General features: G+C 37.1%; 4 protein-coding genes across 10 annotated transcripts; 2 read left to right on the top strand and 2 right to left on the bottom strand.

Moving 5' to 3' along the window:
• Positions 1-221: 221 nt before the first annotated feature.
• On the bottom strand, positions 222-4,945 carry LOC127265315 (inactive protein kinase SELMODRAFT_444075-like). Its single transcript, XM_051295065.1, has 9 exons — positions 4,792-4,945; positions 4,058-4,155; positions 3,566-3,756; positions 2,361-2,954; positions 2,081-2,241; positions 1,454-1,524; positions 1,216-1,363; positions 927-1,076; positions 222-572 (listed from the first exon to the last, which is right to left on the bottom strand). The coding sequence occupies exons 1-9, from the start codon at positions 4,936-4,938 to the stop codon at positions 477-479; spliced, it is 1,656 nt and encodes a 551-aa protein (XP_051151022.1). The 5' UTR covers positions 4,939-4,945; the 3' UTR covers positions 222-476.
• A 1,170-nt stretch (positions 4,946-6,115) lies between these two features.
• LOC127265128 (pentatricopeptide repeat-containing protein At1g43980, mitochondrial) lies at positions 6,116-9,099 on the bottom strand. Of its 2 annotated transcripts, XM_051294803.1 has the most exons (2): positions 8,196-8,300; positions 6,116-8,064 (listed from the first exon to the last, which is right to left on the bottom strand). In XM_051294803.1, exons 1-2 carry the CDS (start codon positions 8,236-8,238, stop codon positions 6,728-6,730), a joined length of 1,380 nt encoding a protein of 459 aa, XP_051150760.1. In that variant the 5' UTR covers positions 8,239-8,300; the 3' UTR covers positions 6,116-6,727. The 2 variants fall into 2 exon arrangements, with proteins under 2 accessions (XP_051150760.1, XP_051150759.1); XM_051294802.1 differs by having other exon boundaries at positions 6,116-9,099.
• A 639-nt stretch (positions 9,100-9,738) lies between these two features.
• LOC127265363 (uncharacterized) lies at positions 9,739-11,761 on the top strand. 3 transcript variants are annotated; one of them, XR_007841947.1, is made up of 3 exons: positions 9,739-10,801; positions 11,023-11,232; positions 11,410-11,761. XR_007841947.1 is itself a non-coding variant. In XM_051295134.1 (3 exons), exons 1-2 carry the CDS (start codon positions 9,969-9,971, stop codon positions 11,087-11,089), a joined length of 900 nt encoding a protein of 299 aa, XP_051151091.1. In that variant the 5' UTR covers positions 9,739-9,968; the 3' UTR covers positions 11,090-11,123; positions 11,410-11,761. The 3 variants fall into 3 exon arrangements, 2 of the variants coding, with proteins under 2 accessions (XP_051151091.1, XP_051151090.1); XM_051295134.1 differs by having other exon boundaries at positions 11,023-11,123; XM_051295133.1 differs by lacking the exon at positions 11,410-11,761 and having other exon boundaries at positions 11,023-11,395.
• Positions 11,762-11,973: 212 nt separating this feature from the next.
• Positions 11,974-17,115, top strand: LOC127265362 (uncharacterized). 4 transcript variants are annotated; one of them, XM_051295131.1, is made up of 5 exons: positions 11,974-12,080; positions 12,476-14,003; positions 14,128-14,317; positions 15,254-15,336; positions 16,616-17,115. In XM_051295131.1, the coding sequence occupies exons 2-5, from the start codon at positions 12,546-12,548 to the stop codon at positions 16,742-16,744; spliced, it is 1,860 nt and encodes a 619-aa protein (XP_051151088.1). In that variant the 5' UTR covers positions 11,974-12,080; positions 12,476-12,545; the 3' UTR covers positions 16,745-17,115. The 4 variants fall into 4 exon arrangements, with proteins under 4 accessions (XP_051151088.1, XP_051151089.1, XP_051151087.1 ...); XM_051295132.1 differs by having other exon boundaries at positions 12,004-12,245; XM_051295130.1 differs by having other exon boundaries at positions 12,004-12,350.
• Positions 17,116-17,117: the final 2 nt, after the last annotated feature.

Below are 17,117 nucleotides of genomic sequence, written 5' to 3'. Positions count from 1 at the left end.
ACGGCAATTGTTTCTCTTCTTGATATTTGTATCTTAAACTATTTGTATTCTATGGAACTGTCGTTAGAAAATAGTTTTGTTCTGTTCATGATTCCAAGTTGACATGTCTGCTGCATTTATCTAGAACAATAGCATGCTGCTTAAGAGAAGGATAATATTCTTGTTTCTGTCGGCATACACCCATTTCTAGGTAATGATAATGCATCATGTTTTACAATGACAAATTGAACATAACCTAGGGTAGAACCATAAAACAATTGATATATTGCCAAATTGTTTTAGGAGTTCAAAACATCCAATATTTATTACAGTGGCCAACCATTAGCAATATCTCTATTCTACTCAAACTGATGATGGCCAAAGAATGAGATTAATGACACTCATAGAGAGAGTGCCAAATCTGCTTAAAGTTCCAGCAGCATTAAAAGTAAAGAAAAATTAGAAGATTGCCTGGATGAACAATTGCTGGCTTCATCTCATTCAAGGCTGGCGTCTGTACTTAGTATGATGGGGTATAAATTACACTTTGAGTGGCGTAGATGATTATTTGTCCCCTCCAAAAGGTGCAATACCTAGAGCAAGCTCAGCGTCAAAAGGATATTACCAAGGTGAAGTTTTTAAGAATGAGATCCAAAGTACAATGTGCTAAGAATTGAATGATAGACAAACCAAAGCATGAGACCAGTAGAATACATATTGAGTACTGTTTTAAGCAATTCTGCTATCGACTGCTATGTGGACATCTAATTGCCAAATGCCATAATAAGCTCTGTCACAGTGTAACTTCATTATGCTTTCATGATATCTTACACCTTTTTTGTTTGCTTCTAAGAATGCATTAAGTTCAATTTGTAAAAGTAAAACAGATTTTATTTACTAATCATAGAAAACCAAATGGATAATGAAAGATCTAGAGACAGGTTTACCTCTTCAGCGGTTGGCCGTAGTTCAGGGTTAGTTTGAATGCACATGTGCGCAGCTTTTGCCATGCTGTATAGTTCATACATGCAATATGTGTTACCAAGACGAGGATCAACAAGCTCATCCCATGCAAGTGTCTCAATCAATGGCAAAGCCTGAAACCAAGAAAGAATAATTGTCTGAAACATTGTAGTTGGTCATTGATGTTTTTGGGGAAACAAGCAGAACAGATGCAGTTTAAGATGTTATTACTAATATTGAGGTTTTGAAACTCAAAATGATCAGAAAACGCACCCATTGTCTAAGAGATTGTTGGCAGTTGTCTCCTGATGAAGCAGACACATATTTTCCTGATATTAATTGTATTAAAACAATACCAAGGGCGTATATATCCGTTTTCAAGGAAAAAATGTAATTTTCTGCTTGTTCTGGCGCAAGATATCTGCACAATGTGAGAAAACTCAAGCTCAAGCTCCAGTCACTATAAGGGAATGTTGTCCACTGTAGGATGTGAATTATTAATAATACTCACAGAAGATCTTCAGGACTTCTCTGTAAGTCACAGTTATTCGTTTTCCACTTGGAGTGGCTGCAGTTAACCAACTGGCATGAACAAAAAGAAAAGAGAATATAAGGTGAGTTGTAAGTTAATCCCCACAAATTCATCCTGCTCCCGGTATTTTTCCGAGCAATCATTCCACATGTGTGTGATGCCTAAGTAGCATCATCTAAACTGTTTCATACTGAACCGATATGATTATTTCCAGTTGGAATGGAACTGAGCAACAAAAAACAGAAGCAGACAAGCGTGTTGACTCAGATTAACTAGGCTAGTGTAGATAAGGTTGAGCCAATTCTGATGTTTAGTAGAAAAAATCATTACAAACAATAATTTATTTTGGCTTTTATTTTTTATTTTTTTTCTTTTGTAACATAATAATAATAATAATACACCACTAGCCTAGGAAAAATGATTGATTAATAAAGGCTGTGCAGCACAAGGAATGGAAAAGTGTTTCACGATTGTGATCTCAAAATTGGTTATTTGAGCTCCCCAACTTCTTAAAATGTTGGAATGGTTCAAATTAAATGGAGACTAATAGATATTAAAAGAAATGTTTCTATAAAAACTTCTATAGCGACAAGTTTACAGATTTACCGTTGGAGACAAATCATCTGTGAGCAGTATATTGCTTGGCCTGATGTCCCCATGGATGAAAGGACTTCCCCACCACTCTTTATGCAGGAAGTGCAACCCTTTTACAGTGCCAATGGCAATAGCTTGTCTGTGATGCCATTCAAGAACATGGTTTGTATTATCTGGAGCATAGCTTATTTGTTAAGCATGGGGTAAAGGAAGAGAAACAGAACCAAAAAAATAAAATAAAATAATTAAACAAGTCTTTTTTTCGGATGAGTAGTCTCAAAATTTTGCTCACCAGATAGATGCCACTCGAGTGATTTATTGCATATATATTCATAGACCATGATGTTGAGGTTTTCCTTGCAAGAATAACCAAGAAGTTTCTCGATGTTACTGTGACGAACGGTGCTGAGGACAAATACTTGAGACAAAAATTCATTGCAATCTTGAGCATTTAAGTCCTCTTGCACCTTAATGGCAGTGAGACGCCCATCCTTAAGCTGACCTTTATATACAATTCCATGTCTACCTTCTCCAATCATATTATCAGATGAAAAATAATCAGTTGCAATCTGTAACGTGGAGTAAGTTAATCCCATCGAATGGAGGTTCCTTATCAAATCATCAATGTTAAGACTAGAAGCATCAGGGAATGTCTGCTGACTTTTTTCCATATGGATCATTGGAGGAGAATCATCACATCCATTTTTTGCCTTGTCATTAATAGGTGGATGCTCATCTGGTGAGATCTGTATCTCAGAAGTACTACATTCCTCTGAGACTATTATCTCACGAATATTAGGCTCTTCGGAATGACTCAGCTCACTTGTTTCTCTTTGAATCACTTGACAAGAGTCATCACATTTATTTTCCAGTTCATTGAGGCAGCCTGTTGAGACTTTTCAAAGAATTGCATGACATACAAGATATTTAGCTCCAAACGAAAAGAACACAAATTGTGAAAAGCTCACAAGATTAGCTTAGCTATTTATTTGATGCTATCATCATATTGAGAAAAGAATATTGCTATCCTATGGTTGTCAGCTGGGACAAAGTGGATGTATTAGCTAAACTGACAGTTTTTTTTTTTTTTTTTTTTTCTCTTTCAACAGGTTGCTTCTTCAGGAAATAACTACATCAGATCGAGAAGTGCACAGTATGATTAAGAACATACTTAGGCATAAAAGGAAGAATAAGAAATGACTTTCAGGGCCAAATTCCTGACGTTCACCTCAATTTCTGTTAAAAGGATAGATACTTTTAGCACTGATGCTAATGCAGACAACAAACTGTAATCAAACCACAGTGCACATACAATATTTTGGCCCAAAAGTATATAAGTAAACCTGATAGTTTTTGGTGAAGACGAGTTAGATTCATTGAGCGATATAACTTTTTCTTCCTTGTTGCAAGACTTGGAGACAGGAATCAAGCCATTTTTCAGACTATGAGAGCATTTTGGTGAGGAAATTATAGACACAGATATGTCACAGTGCTTACCAATATCATTATCTGGAGAAGGTGGAGGTGGAACAGGCTTGGATAGCGAGTAAAGCATCTTATACTTGAATACACCAGTACTCTTGTCCAGATAATAAGGTCTCAAAACATGCAAGGAAAAATTATTGATGACCTGTGCAACCTTGCAAGGTATGTGCTGAAGGTAAAACTTCAAATCCTTCCTCAGCTGCCTGCCAAATAATAAACTATCAGCTACCTCTTTGAAACAATGTCTTCAAGTGCGTGGACAAAGCAAGGAAAAACCTACCAAAATAAATTTTTGTATAAGAAGGTTATAGAAGGGCTGTAAATTGTCATGAATTTCATCTTATGAAGGGTATGCACTATAAAAAACTTAAAAGGAACATAATGGTGAATATCCTGGCTGGAAATAAAATTAAAAAACCCGTATTTCCTCATCAAATCTGATGAATAAAATTACATAGATGAGAAGGTTGAATGAAATCAATAATTCTTGAAATAAAATGTTACCTGTCAAGTATGGCCCATGTCGCATCCAGAGTTACAATTTCTTGTACAATAATCTTGTTCATTGGAGCTCCAACAGCAATCTTGACTTCAATATCAACCTAGAAATATAATTTCACAATCAAGTGATAATAATACCTTTGTGCAAATTACAATTTCAGACAAACAAGACACTTGCAGAGTATGTGACATGTAAGCAGAGAATCCATAGTTCTTCAATTTATATAATTTTTAAATATTTTTAAGGTGTAGAGATAGGTATGCTTTGGTTTCCTTCCTAGTTTAGGCTTCCCAACATTTGTATATATATCTTGTCATCTCTTTGAAAATATATGAGTAGGTTTTATCATATAAGATGTGCTGACATATTATGATAAGAAAAAGAAAGATATTATAAAGCAGAATTGCTTCACAATAGACATTTTTCTGCCATAAAATGCCATAATCTTCTTTAAAAATCCAAGATAACTTTCAATAATGATCACATTATTAAAAAGTGAAACAAATCAAACTAACTTCCCACCTAAGAATCTTTCATTTGAAAATAGTGGAGTTTGCAAACATATTTAGAATCACTTGTTTGAGAATGGGAGCATGGTAAGAATAAGAACAGTCATTTTTTATGGAGTGTTAATAACAGATATCATTCATAGAAGGATCGTTTATAAACCATGTGGCATCATCTTGTCTTCTAGAGTTAAGAGTTACCAAGGAATAAATTGACAAAAATAATTTACCCCTTTAGCTTGAAAGTGTTCAACACTTTGCTGAAGCATGCCCATGTATGATTCAAGCTTTCTTGAAACTTCTTCTTCAATTGCACGGGCATGTGCTCCAATGAAAGACTCTGGGCCTATTTTAATTTGGAAACCCACTGCAGACATACTCTTTAATAATGAATACACAGTAAAAGTGAAAAAGAAGAATCACCTATAACTGACATCAGTCACTGAATTTGCTCTATATAAAGAAAAAAAGTCAAATAAAATAAAACTATTTTCTAGCATGCATGTATAGCCATCCCTTAAGTGGAAAATGCAATAAGGGATATAAGAGAGGCTTCCAAACTCACGGGGATGAAGTACTTTGTCTAACACTCCAAGAAACTTGATGGAATTTATGTCTTGAATTATGTCATCCTGCGTCAGGATATTAGTGATGATACCCTTACACTCCTGCATATTCCAAGTTTTCGATGCATCAAAAGCGCAAACAATGCTCTTTGCCATGAAAGAACTAGTGCTGTTGTTCCTCTCCATGGGTGGCATCATGTAAATTGAAATCCAAGAAAGTATTCAACGATTTCTTGAATGCAAAACACCCATGAAAATTCAATAACTACAATTCCACTTAGAAAATAATTGTTTTCAAAACATTCTGAAGAAACATATCTCTCAAAAAACTTCTCTTCCAGAATTCTCGAATCAGAATCCTTGGCAATTCCTATTTCAAGAATCCTTGAACACGATAGATCTTTCCTATCTACTATTCATTTGTTGTCATTCTTTCTGTCTCATTCACTGTCTACATGCATGGATCTGACAAATCATAGAATATGTGGTATATATATTTGTATGGATGCATATAGATAGGGTTGCATGAGGGACCTACAGAAACACACTGCAAGAAAAATGTAGATGATTCCAAGGCAGCTCAGAGATAATTTCAAAGATTCCATATTTTGCAGGTCTCAAAATGTTAGGCCATATGTGACACTTCCGTAGGTCTCTCCATAGGAAAAAAACAAAAATGGAGGTAAACTTTTGTGCTTCTCAAGGGTCTTATCGTTAGTTTGGCTGCTGTATATATCATCATCAGTGTATACTTTATTGTTTCACACTTTCACTCACTCTTAATTCTTCAATTATTGAGCTCAGTCATATGTAATTCAGGCAATTATTCTCAAAGAACATTAGTGGTTTCCAATTTGTCATGAGGTTTAATTTATAAGCAAGCCTGAGGAACTGTGCCCATAGCTCAAATTTAAGATCAACCACGACAATAAACATGAGCTTGTCATAAGAACAGCTAAAAATATCAAACTATACAAAATTCATGTAATATTGTACTTTATATCAAATTAGAGAGAGACAACAGATAAAAACAATAGATCGAGATCGATACCTTTCAAGCAAACTCAAGTTTACAAAAGATTTGTCTAGCATTGTCCTCTTGTTGGAGGAAAACTAGGTTGAGTACATAAACCATATCACACCGAGAGCAAATTAACAAAAAATCATCTTGTAGCAATTTGTACTATCTGTATTAGTCCATATCCCTTTTTGTGCTCTTGCTAAAGTAAAAACCAAGAGGAAGTGTTCAGACATTGATATAACAAAATAGCAGAGCTGTCTCTTTGTAGATTCTTTAATGGATTCATACAAAGCATATACATCAGAAAGTTTCTCAATTGTATCTAGCCCTAGTGATTGCGACAACTGCAGCAGAATGGTGGTCTTTCACAAACATCACGAAGGCAAAAAATCAACTTTCACATCACTCGAACTGATTTCTTGTGCCTTTAATGAGTTATTCCCCTGTAGTTACGTTTCCTTACCGTCTGGAAACCATTATCTATGTGAACAGAATCATACCCGCCTGTTGTTCAATACTTGGGATTACCAAACTAAGAATAGACAAATCTCTGCTTTGCATACCAATTTACTCACTGTATTATTTGAAACAAGCATTGGTTTCCATTGAAATTTCTTGCTTTAATAAACCCAGAATTGAGGAAATATCCTCCCGGCCATAATGAATCATTTCAATTGCTGTAAAAGAATAGATATGGCCTCTTATACCAACCCAACTGCAGTCAACTACTTCCTCTGTGATTCTCATTTTCATCTTCCTCCTCACTCGAGCAAGGCTTTCCCATCTACCTGTTTTTTCATAAAGTTTATCCAAAACCAAGTAGGGAAGCGATGATTTTGTTTCAAGCTCAATCATCCTATTTGCAGCTTGTTCAATGAGCTCTGCACTCCCATAATCCCAACAGGCACAAAGTATTGATTCCCAAATAAGATCATTAGGTTCACATTCCATCATGTGCAATAAATAAACAGCTTCATTAATTCTACCGGCCTGAATCATCATGTCCACAACATAGGCATAATGCTCAGTTATTGGCCAACCCCCGTACTGCTTTTGCATAGCAAATAAAAAAGCCATGCCTTCCTCAATAAACCTACCGTATCTGCAAGCCAAAAGAACACCAGAGAAGGATATTTGATCGGGACCCAAACCACTTTGAAGTAGGTTTTCAAAGAATTGAATAGCTTCAACAAACTTTCCATTGTGAGTCAACGCATGTAACATGGTATTCCACGCTATCAAATCTCTAAATACCATATCTAAGAAAATATTTGTTGCAGACTCAATTAATCCTTGTTTGCCATACAGATTGACAAGAGAACTAGCCACAACTGCATCCAATTCTAACCCTGTTTTTACCACTAAAGAATGAAGCTGAGTGCCCTGCTCCAGTGGAAAAAGTTCTGCAGCAGAGTGAATAATACAGCTTAGTGTAAATTCTGTTGGTCTGATACCTTCCCTGAAAGAAGACACAAAAAGCTCGAGAGCATTCTCCTCTGCATAATGGTTTGCATAACAAGCAATCATTGAATTGCAGATAGCTGAATCAAGTATGTGTGATTCCTGAAATAGACAGAGAGCAGCCTGCATTCTGTTGCATTTGGAGAACATATCAATTGCGGCACTTGAAACGATTGTATTCCGAAGAAACCCCATCTTTACAGAAAGACAAAACATCTGTTTTCCACTTTCCAAATTCTGCAAGTTGGACGCAGCAGCGAGCATTGCAGAGACTGTATACTCATCCACTTTGAAACCTCTACTTATCATCAAACAGAATATGCGCACAGCAAAATTGTCATTGTCAGATTTACAGCAAGCAGAAATCAAGGAGTTCCAAGAAATTAGATCCACATTCTTCATGCTCAGAAACACAGCAAGCGCATAATCCACGAGGCCAAGCTTCCCATACGCATCTATCAAGGAATTACCAACAACCAAATGGGAATAACATTCAGCATGCCTCATTATACATCCATGCATTTCCTTGGCATGATTACCACACTCTACACAAGATAACATGATTGAAAAAGTAAAGTGAGTCCACCTAACATAGCAATCCTGCATTTTGAAAAAGAGTTCCCATCCATCACCTACGAATCCACTCGAAACATAGCCCGAAATCATTGTGTTACAACTCACAACATCTCTCTCGGGCATTTCAGTGAACACATTGTGTGCTTTTTCAGCACCAAAATATTTAACGCACGCCTTCAAGTATAAGTTCCAAGATACAATATTTTTATTCGGAAGTTCATTAAATGCCCTCAAAGCTTCACTTCCACACCCGGATTTGCAGTAAAGATCGATGCAGCGATTAGCCAAAAATGTATTGGAACTTAAACCGAACTTTACCAACTGGGCATGAACTAATCTCAGAGAATTCGAAGGGTTTGATGACGAAGAACACTGATCGATGAGGCTTGAAAAAATTGAAACCGTATGAAGTATTCTCCCGGCCCTTTGAATATGACCAAACATGCAAAGGAAGACGTCGATAGCATCACAATTAGGGTGTGGAGCTGATGAAAAACTAAATAGGAATTTGGCCCAGAAAAGTTCCCGACAAGACTTGAAGCCCACCAGACCAGAAACATACTTATTTTAACTTGAAATCTGGATCAACGTTAATACCATTTGGACTCGCATTTAGTTTTGGAGATAAAAAACAGAGCTTGACCACAAGAAGGAAATGGGATTGGGATGGGACAACGCGATGCTGATATAATTACTACAAAACCCTAACCCAAATCAAGAGTAGCCGATCACCTGTGAATGCAATGAAGTCATGGAAGAATTACTTTCCACCAGACCTAATAAGTGATTAGTTGATGGGGCAATAATGAGCCGGATGTACCTTCTTCCACGTCCCACCCGCTTTGTTTTACACGCCCACCTACATACCTAATTACTATATATTTTCAGGTTTCTCTGGATTTCAAGATGTGGTCTTGGCTCTACGTAGCTACTTCACAGACTTTATTATCAAGGATTTCATTCGATATGCATTTAATATTTTACATACTCTAGAAAGAATTAATCAAGCATTCTGAAAATGAAAATAAATTATGCTCACATGTGCACAGTGAGTAAATAATTAATAGTAGAATATGATATCCAACCACAGGTGTGTAGGCACAAATCAGAAGCAACTGGCAAATGAACAGTTCCCATCATACAGAAATTTTTATACATACATTTAATTATATGATAAGCATGTGTGTGTATGGGAATAGGTTATGGATGTTTCGTTTGTCACATCACTAATAAAAAAATTAAAAATAAAAATATAGCTCATAATAAAGTTGCATCAGATTCTTGAAAGTCGTTGCAGAATCCCCTTTTTTCAGCGGCATTCTAACACGGGCGTTGTAAAATATCTCACATTTCTATTTTAATTTTCAACTTGCCAGCTTTCATCCAACAAAAAATATTTTTTGAGATTTGCTTTCCATGCAAGCAATGGTTTCTAAACTTAACGCCTAATGCTACAATATTTTGTCATTTATTTCAATACTGGAATGGGACAGTCGTCTCTAAGAATATACATATATGCCTAATCTTTATCCCCCCCTGTCTAGAAAATTCTTGACTTTTTCCTCCCAATAGAAAAGGGAAGTGGAGCAATAAAAAAATGTGGCGACCCTAATTTAGAATTTCTGCTTTCATTAAAAGCTTGCCATTGCCAATAGCTTCTGCTTTGTAGAGTTGCTGATGACTATCCCATCAGCCGCAACCATCAGCCATCATCTCCTTTTCCTCCTCCTACCATATTCCCTTTCTCCTAAAATTAAAAATCCCTTCTTTGGATTGGAACGCCATGTTTGATCCAAGAATTAGGGTTTCCCACAGCTATAATCATGGCGGTGATCACAGCTTAGGGAGCACAAACAAGGGGAGGAGTTTGGGTCAAAGTGATGGGAGTAGTACAAATTGGCTTGGAGGAGGAGGAGGAGGAGATCATCGTCAGGAAGATGTGCAATTGAGGCCAAACTTTAATCCTCCTGATTCCGAATCCCTGGAATGTGATGATGGCGGCGCCGGCGTCTACTCGCCGCCGTTATGGCGAAATAGCCCGAGTCCGCCCAGAAGCCCATCGCAGCCCCTGCTTGGCCATCATCATCATCTGCAGAGATCTCTGTCCCCAAGATCTCGAATTCAGACCATTGTTAAAGGGCAGAGGGAGCTGATGGAAATGGTGAAAAACATGCCTGAGTCCTCCTATGAACTCTCCTTGAAGGATCTTGTTGAGCATGATCACAGCCTGGAGAATCAGGCCCCACCTCTTCAGGAGGAGAGATTTGGAAATTCTCAAAGGGCAGAGGAGAAAGTGAAGAAGGGAGGGGGAGGGAGCCAGAAAAGCGGGGACAAGAACGTGAGGAGAAGTGGGAGTTTTGAGAGCAAGGGACTGTTTCTGAAGATGGGGTTTCCATTTTCTTCCCTGCAGAAAAGGAGCAACTATGGTGGGACTGGGAAAGTTTCTCCCAGGCCGGCAGTGATCGGTGAAAGGGATTGGTGGAAGAAGAAATTCACTGGCTCAAGTGATAGTGACAGCAGCAGAACAAGCAACACCAGCGGCAGCACCAACAGTAGCAGCAGCAGCAGCAGCAGCAGTGGAGGCAGCTATGGCAACAGCGGTAGAGGCAGCGGCAGGTATACCAAACAAATTTCTATATCTTTCTTTAATAAAAAAATCAATCCAAAATTTTTTAATCTACTCTTGATTTGAATCAATGGTAAATGGATGATTGGCGTTCTTACTCAATTGCTGCATGTGTAGAGTAGAATCTTTTTCATGTTGTTCATCAACTTTGGAAGTTCATTCTCCTTCTCACCAGACAAAGGATTGATTGATCGATGAATGTGAGTTGCAGGAAAAAGAATGGATTGTGGAGCAGCTGCTGGCCATCATTTCAATCGAGGAGAGCCAAATATGCATAGTAGTCTAGTCGACAAACAGTGCCGCCCAGACCAGGTGAGATGCGAATGATCCCATCCCATCGATGAACCACCATTTATTTGTCTACGCTGGCGTGAAGAAGACAAAAAAACAAAAACTCGGGGATGGCAAAGCTGCATTCTATGTATTCTTTTCTTTCTGAAAAAACACTTTAAAATATCATCATCACTCTGGTTGCTTTTCTGTTGTTGTGTGTGTGTGTTGAATATTTTGTTTAATGGGAGCATGATTTTTGAAACATCATGCATGTCCTATATACATAAGATAAGTATATGATTGTAATCCTATCCTATCTATCCAGAGTTGGGATGGGGATCCCTCTGTAATATTATCAGAGGTAAGAAGACCTCATCTCGCAGGAGAGAAGAGAAGAGAAGAGGAGAGTTGATGAGGCCTCCAAATTATACAATGCTCTGCTCTGCTCTGCTTTGCAAACCTGCGTGCGCCGGAGGTGGAGAGCTCAGGGGAGGGGATGGATGGATGTCTTCTTGCCGCTACGAATATATATATATATATATATATTATAGTGAATAAATAAACAGTGTAGTATATTGTAGTAAAAGATAGCTCTCCTCTTCGCTCTCTCATATGTATGTACTTCTTCTTGTGGCAGCCAATACTCATCTTATGTTATGGTAGTGAAATTTGAATCATACGGTATTCTTGCATTTAAATTTTCTCTTTTTCTTTTTTTTTTTCTTCCTTTTATTTTTTTACAAGTGAAATAAATATTAAAACATGTAAATTTGAAAACAACGAAAGAGAATAGGGTTGCTTATCCGACCGAGGCAGGTCAACTTTGACCCGACCGACCACAAATCCGGTTCGGTGACTCTTGCGCGGAGTTTACGGTGACAAAATATAATAACCAAACCAAGGAACTTTCTTTTTTTTTTCTTCTTTAAATCTCACGGTTGAGCGGAGTGCATTCGAGCCGTTTCCATCTTTTTCGGTTTTGATGCAGCATGTGGTGTAAGTGCATAATATTAGTATTACTTGTTTGTATAATGTCGCCGCTTTGTCTTCCTTCTCGTTTTACTTTCATCCTTTCGTTTGTCCCTCGTTTTTCGCATGTTTCTGGACATGCATTGAGTTGTTTGTTTTGGGTTTCAGTCGAAGATCTCTCATGCCATAAATGTATGTGTTTATACGTCTTGTTTACTGCTACTTTGGATTTTATTTATATTTTACTTTGCGGTACGGGAAGAAGCGGGAAGAAAGATTGCGGTTTTTCTTTTTTTGGTGAGAAATTAGTCGATACTTGCGTATTTGGTTGGTTAGAGACGCTGGATTGTTGTGAAGTTTTTATTAGTCCTTGTTTTGTTTTATTGTGCTACCGATGATAATGTCTTCTGATTTTGTTGCAGAGTGGGAAAATCTTGAAGGGTGATTTGATTATTCATTAATTAGTAAGGTCTTTGTTCGTAGAAGGCTAAGATGAGAGACACTGGCAAAGTTCTACGGAGTCAAAAGGTACAGGAGGGTTTGCAATTTAGTGGATTGAACAAACCTGATGCTTACCATGAGGTCTTGCAGAGTAGAGAAACCCGTAGTCAAATATCTGAATTCAGGAGACAGTTAGAGATGGAGCAAGTTGTGGCTTGTGATGCAGACTTCAAGGAGTTTCTGTTAGGTATCTTAAACTGCTATGAAAGGGTTGCCCCTGATAAAAAACGGAAAGAAAATGGCAGTGCCGACGAGCACAATGCAGATTGTGATGGTGAAGAGAAGAATGATCCTCAATATGAGCGTTTCCTGGAAAACTTGACTGAGCATGGAAAGTCTTACGCCCTTAAATATGAAAACAATGGTTCACTGGTTTTCATCAAATATGAAGAAAGGGATTCATTTGAAGAGTGTGATTCTGAACCTCGAAGGAAACTAAGGAGTGCAATGAAACAGGGAGTTGAATGCAGCCAGATGTCTTGTGGAGAGAATCAGAGAAAGCGTGATCATCTACCATTGGAGACCAACAAATTGACTGGGAGAATATCAAGGGACAGTGTTACGATTATTGATGTAGATGATGACGAAAGTACTGGTTCTGACTATCGATCTTCTCACCAAACTGCTAAAGCTGTGGACAAAGGAAATGCAGGTTTATATAAAAGCTACAATCTACCACTGAGGGCTAGATTAAGGAGTTCCATGAAGCAAAAGATTGGATCTTCCAATGACGGGCCTGCTTCGGAGAATCCACAACCAGCAAACAAGACTGAGAAGAGAGGAAGAAAATTGAGAAGTGAGGTAATGAGTGAGCAATGCAACGAGAAAAATATAAAATGTATGACTAAAGAATTGGTGCCTGTTTCCGACTATCGAAGGACTAGATTGAGAAGTGGCATGAGGCAAAAGATTGGATCTTTTGATGGCAAGGCTGATTCAGAGAATCGATCCAAGGATGATTTCGAAACGAAAAACAAGACAGAGAACATAACTGGAAGAACATCAGGAAAAAAAGGGATGAGTAGGCGAGTCCAAAACAAGTATACAAGTAAAGAGATGGTGCCAAATCCTGAAGATCAGATGAGTAGATTGAGAAGTGGCATGAAGAAAAACGTTGAATTTTCCAATAGCATGTCTAATCCAGAGAATGATTGGAAACCTGATTCGCAATCTACAGAAAAGACAGAGAGCTTGGCTGGTGGAAGAAAATCAAGAAAGAAGGCGATGAGTGCGCGAGCGCATAATGTACATCGTATGGCTGAAGAAGTGGTACCAGATCCTGATTATTTTGATTTTCTTCAAAGTACTGAAGTTATAAATGATAGTACGGATGCGGGACGTACAGGAGAACATGAGAATAATGATGGAGTGCAGAATCAGACGAAAGAGAATTATGACGATGACTCCTCTGATATGGAAATTATAGATAGTGCTTCATTCCACAATGCGGTAAGTTTGTATTGTACTTCTCTAGCAGTTTCAGCCAAAAGTGGTAATAATTAATGTGTTGCAAGTCAAAGTGGTGTAACACCCCTCTCCCCTCTCATCATTCATTTTAATCTCAATGATGCAGCTGGATAACAGCATCAGGCAGGAGCTTATGGAAGTTCTCAATAGACCTTACAACACAGAGGAGCTTGAAAGTCTTTGGCATAATGTAAAACAACGTAAACCACTAGAGCGACATCTAGATCTGCGCAATGGCAGGGAAAAATCCTGTTCCAAGAGAATAGATGGGCGTTCCTATCTCGATCAGCATCCTGGTTAGTTGAAGAGCCAGAGTTTTTTCATGAGTATTGCTACATGCTTATATTTTGTATTTGGAGGCGTTATTGAAGTCGAAAAACATTAAGGGTGTGTTTGTTTGGGGGTTTGGATTTTGAGTTGGGATTTGAATAAAATTTTTGAATTTTAATAGTTGTATGATGTGTATATAAATAGGTGTTGATGTGATGTTTTGAATGTAAAATTGATTTTTAGTATAATATAAAAAATAAAAAATAGGTGTTTGATTTGATGTTTGGGGGGGAGGAAATGGGATGAATAGTGGAAATAAAATCCAATTCCCCAAACAAACACACCCTAAGTAGCTAGGATTAAGCTTCTAACATTATGATTCTCCCATTAGACATGTGCTTTAATCAAGTTTTGACAGCATACACAGTTATTTTTAACTTAATTTTATTTGAGCATTATATTTGAGTTAAAATTTGCGTACTTGTGGGTTCAAATAAAGAATGCAATTGTTACTCACGATTTTTTTACTTATTATTTTTTTTGACGGAACATTACGACACAAATTTTATTTTACATATGAAGTTCCGACAAAGAGGAAAACTCACTATATCTATCAAAGCTGTCACGGAGGATTTATTTATGAACTAGCTAAGAATCCACGTGTTTATCTTTCCTCTTATTTGACATTAAATGTTTTTTAAATCAAATGGTAGGGATACTAGCTATAAATGAGATCTAATATTTTGTGTTGCCACTGCTGTCATTTGCTTGCTAGTTTTCAAAATGGTGGATGTCCACACCCAATTTTCTGTCTTAATTTTCTTCAAGTTAATTTGTTAAGAGCACGAACACTCCCAGTTGAGATCACCAGAAAGTTTCCTTTCAGAAATATTTTTAAGAGTTTCCTCCATGAATCGAAGAGCATTAAGTATCTAGTCTTATGTTCTATATTGTCATTCCAGATGTGAAAAAAAAGCTATCCCAATGCGAAGATGACAAGCCAGCATGCCTGAACATCCTACGAGGCTTTTTCTTTTGGCTTAAGGTGAGTAACTGGTTTTGTTTCATGTCTTTTCAAGTCAACGTATATCTTTCACTGCCTTGGATTCTTTAGGATATGGCGTTGAGAAAATAGCTTAATACATTCAGTGGGTGAAGAGCATTGATTATGTTGAATAATCCTGTTTGCTCCACCTGTCATAGTTTATCGAGGTGTGAAATATGGTAAGGATAACAATGTTTATGCCCAAGCTACTACACAAACGTATGTGTTTTTGAGCTGTTTTGCAAAGGGTTGAAGGTGAAAGTTGAGCTTACTTGGTATAAGTTGGGGTGAGCATAGATTATTAATTGAAATTGAACCTGAGGACAGAAACAATAATGAAGTCAGTAATTAGTTACAACCAATCTCAGCATGCAGATAAATTTCAGTTTAAGTTTTCATATTGGATGCTTCCCTGTTATAGACATGTTTTGCATTTTCCTAGATACAAATTTAGTTCTTATATTCACCTCCTAAATCCTGTTCTTTTTGTTCCACTTCCAAACACCTTGTTGGTTCCCCTTTCTGAGAACCTTCATTACTTGTCAATGTTGAGGCATTCATCTGCTGCCTTTTCTTTCGTCAACATTTTTTAACTTTTTGTTGTGTTTACCATATTCGTATATTTTGGATCCAGGACATTATCCTAAATCTATATTTTGGTTTTTTTTTTCCCTGTAAAATTGAATTTGATCTAAATTATAAGGGGGCTGGCACATTACTCACAACTAACTAAAAAAGAATAACTGTTGATTTGGTTGGTACGTGCATCCTTGAGCCTTCATTTCAGTCTCTGGCTTTAATTTAGAAAGTATTTTATTTTTTTCGCTAATTATTGTCTCGATCCATTATGACTCTTAACATTTTGGTATAGTAGTTTATGGTTCCTATTTGCGTTGCAATAAAGTTTCTGTTATTCTATATTAAAACTGCTAGGTGAATTGTTGTTGAAATTACCAGGGCCACATTTCTCCATTTATCTGTGCTTTTAATCAGTTTTCTAGTGAAAATGCTTTCAAGACTAGAGGTTTTTGTAAATTTATCATTCCCTTCAAAGGATTTTCTAACAATAACTTTCAAAATAGAAATCGAAAAGCATGGATTAAAACCAATAGATGTGCGACTAGCCTGCGAAACATTAAATAGAAATAAAAACATCAATTTATAGGTAGATTAGTTAGTAAGTTCTATGAATAGATCTTTTACTATATTGAATGTCAGTCTTTGGCTTTTTCACTGACTTTCTCTGTGCTTCCCAAACTTATGCTGCTTCTGAAATCAGAATGCTCCGCACAATCCTTCATTCAAACCTTGGCTAGATGCGGAATGCCTTTCCATAAAGCCGGAGTCTGCTTCCTTAACCCCACCATTTATGGAGCTCATGAAACTTGAGTTGGTTGACAAGTTCTAAAAAAGGTTAAATCCACCGTTTTTGCGGCAAAGTTTCGTTCAGGTGCTGGAATATACATGCTTTTTTATGAAATATATTGTGGCATTTATTAACAACAGCGGAAGGTAATGTTACTGATGACTGCATCTGGTTCAACAATTTCTAGCCTTTTTTTTGTGATATGTATTCACTTTCATACCCTGATGTCCAGCAACAGTAAGTATTTCACATATGGTAGTATTTGGTTCTAAATGCGACTTGATTCTGGCTATTGTTTATCCCAGCTTAATATTGCATATAATATGTGTTCATCTTCTATTAATAGAGTTCCTGCGGCTGTTCATTTTTTTCTACTTAATAGACTATTACAAGGGAATGCGATTATGTCGAGGTT

Source organism: Andrographis paniculata, unplaced genomic scaffold, assembly GCF_009805555.1.
Source record: "Andrographis paniculata isolate CXL003 unplaced genomic scaffold, ASM980555v1 Contig72END, whole genome shotgun sequence".
Classification (NCBI taxonomy): domain Eukaryota; kingdom Viridiplantae; phylum Streptophyta; class Magnoliopsida; order Lamiales; family Acanthaceae; genus Andrographis; species Andrographis paniculata.
The sequence above is the reverse complement of the archived record's forward strand: the minus strand, read 5'-3'. Positions and strand labels throughout refer to the sequence as shown.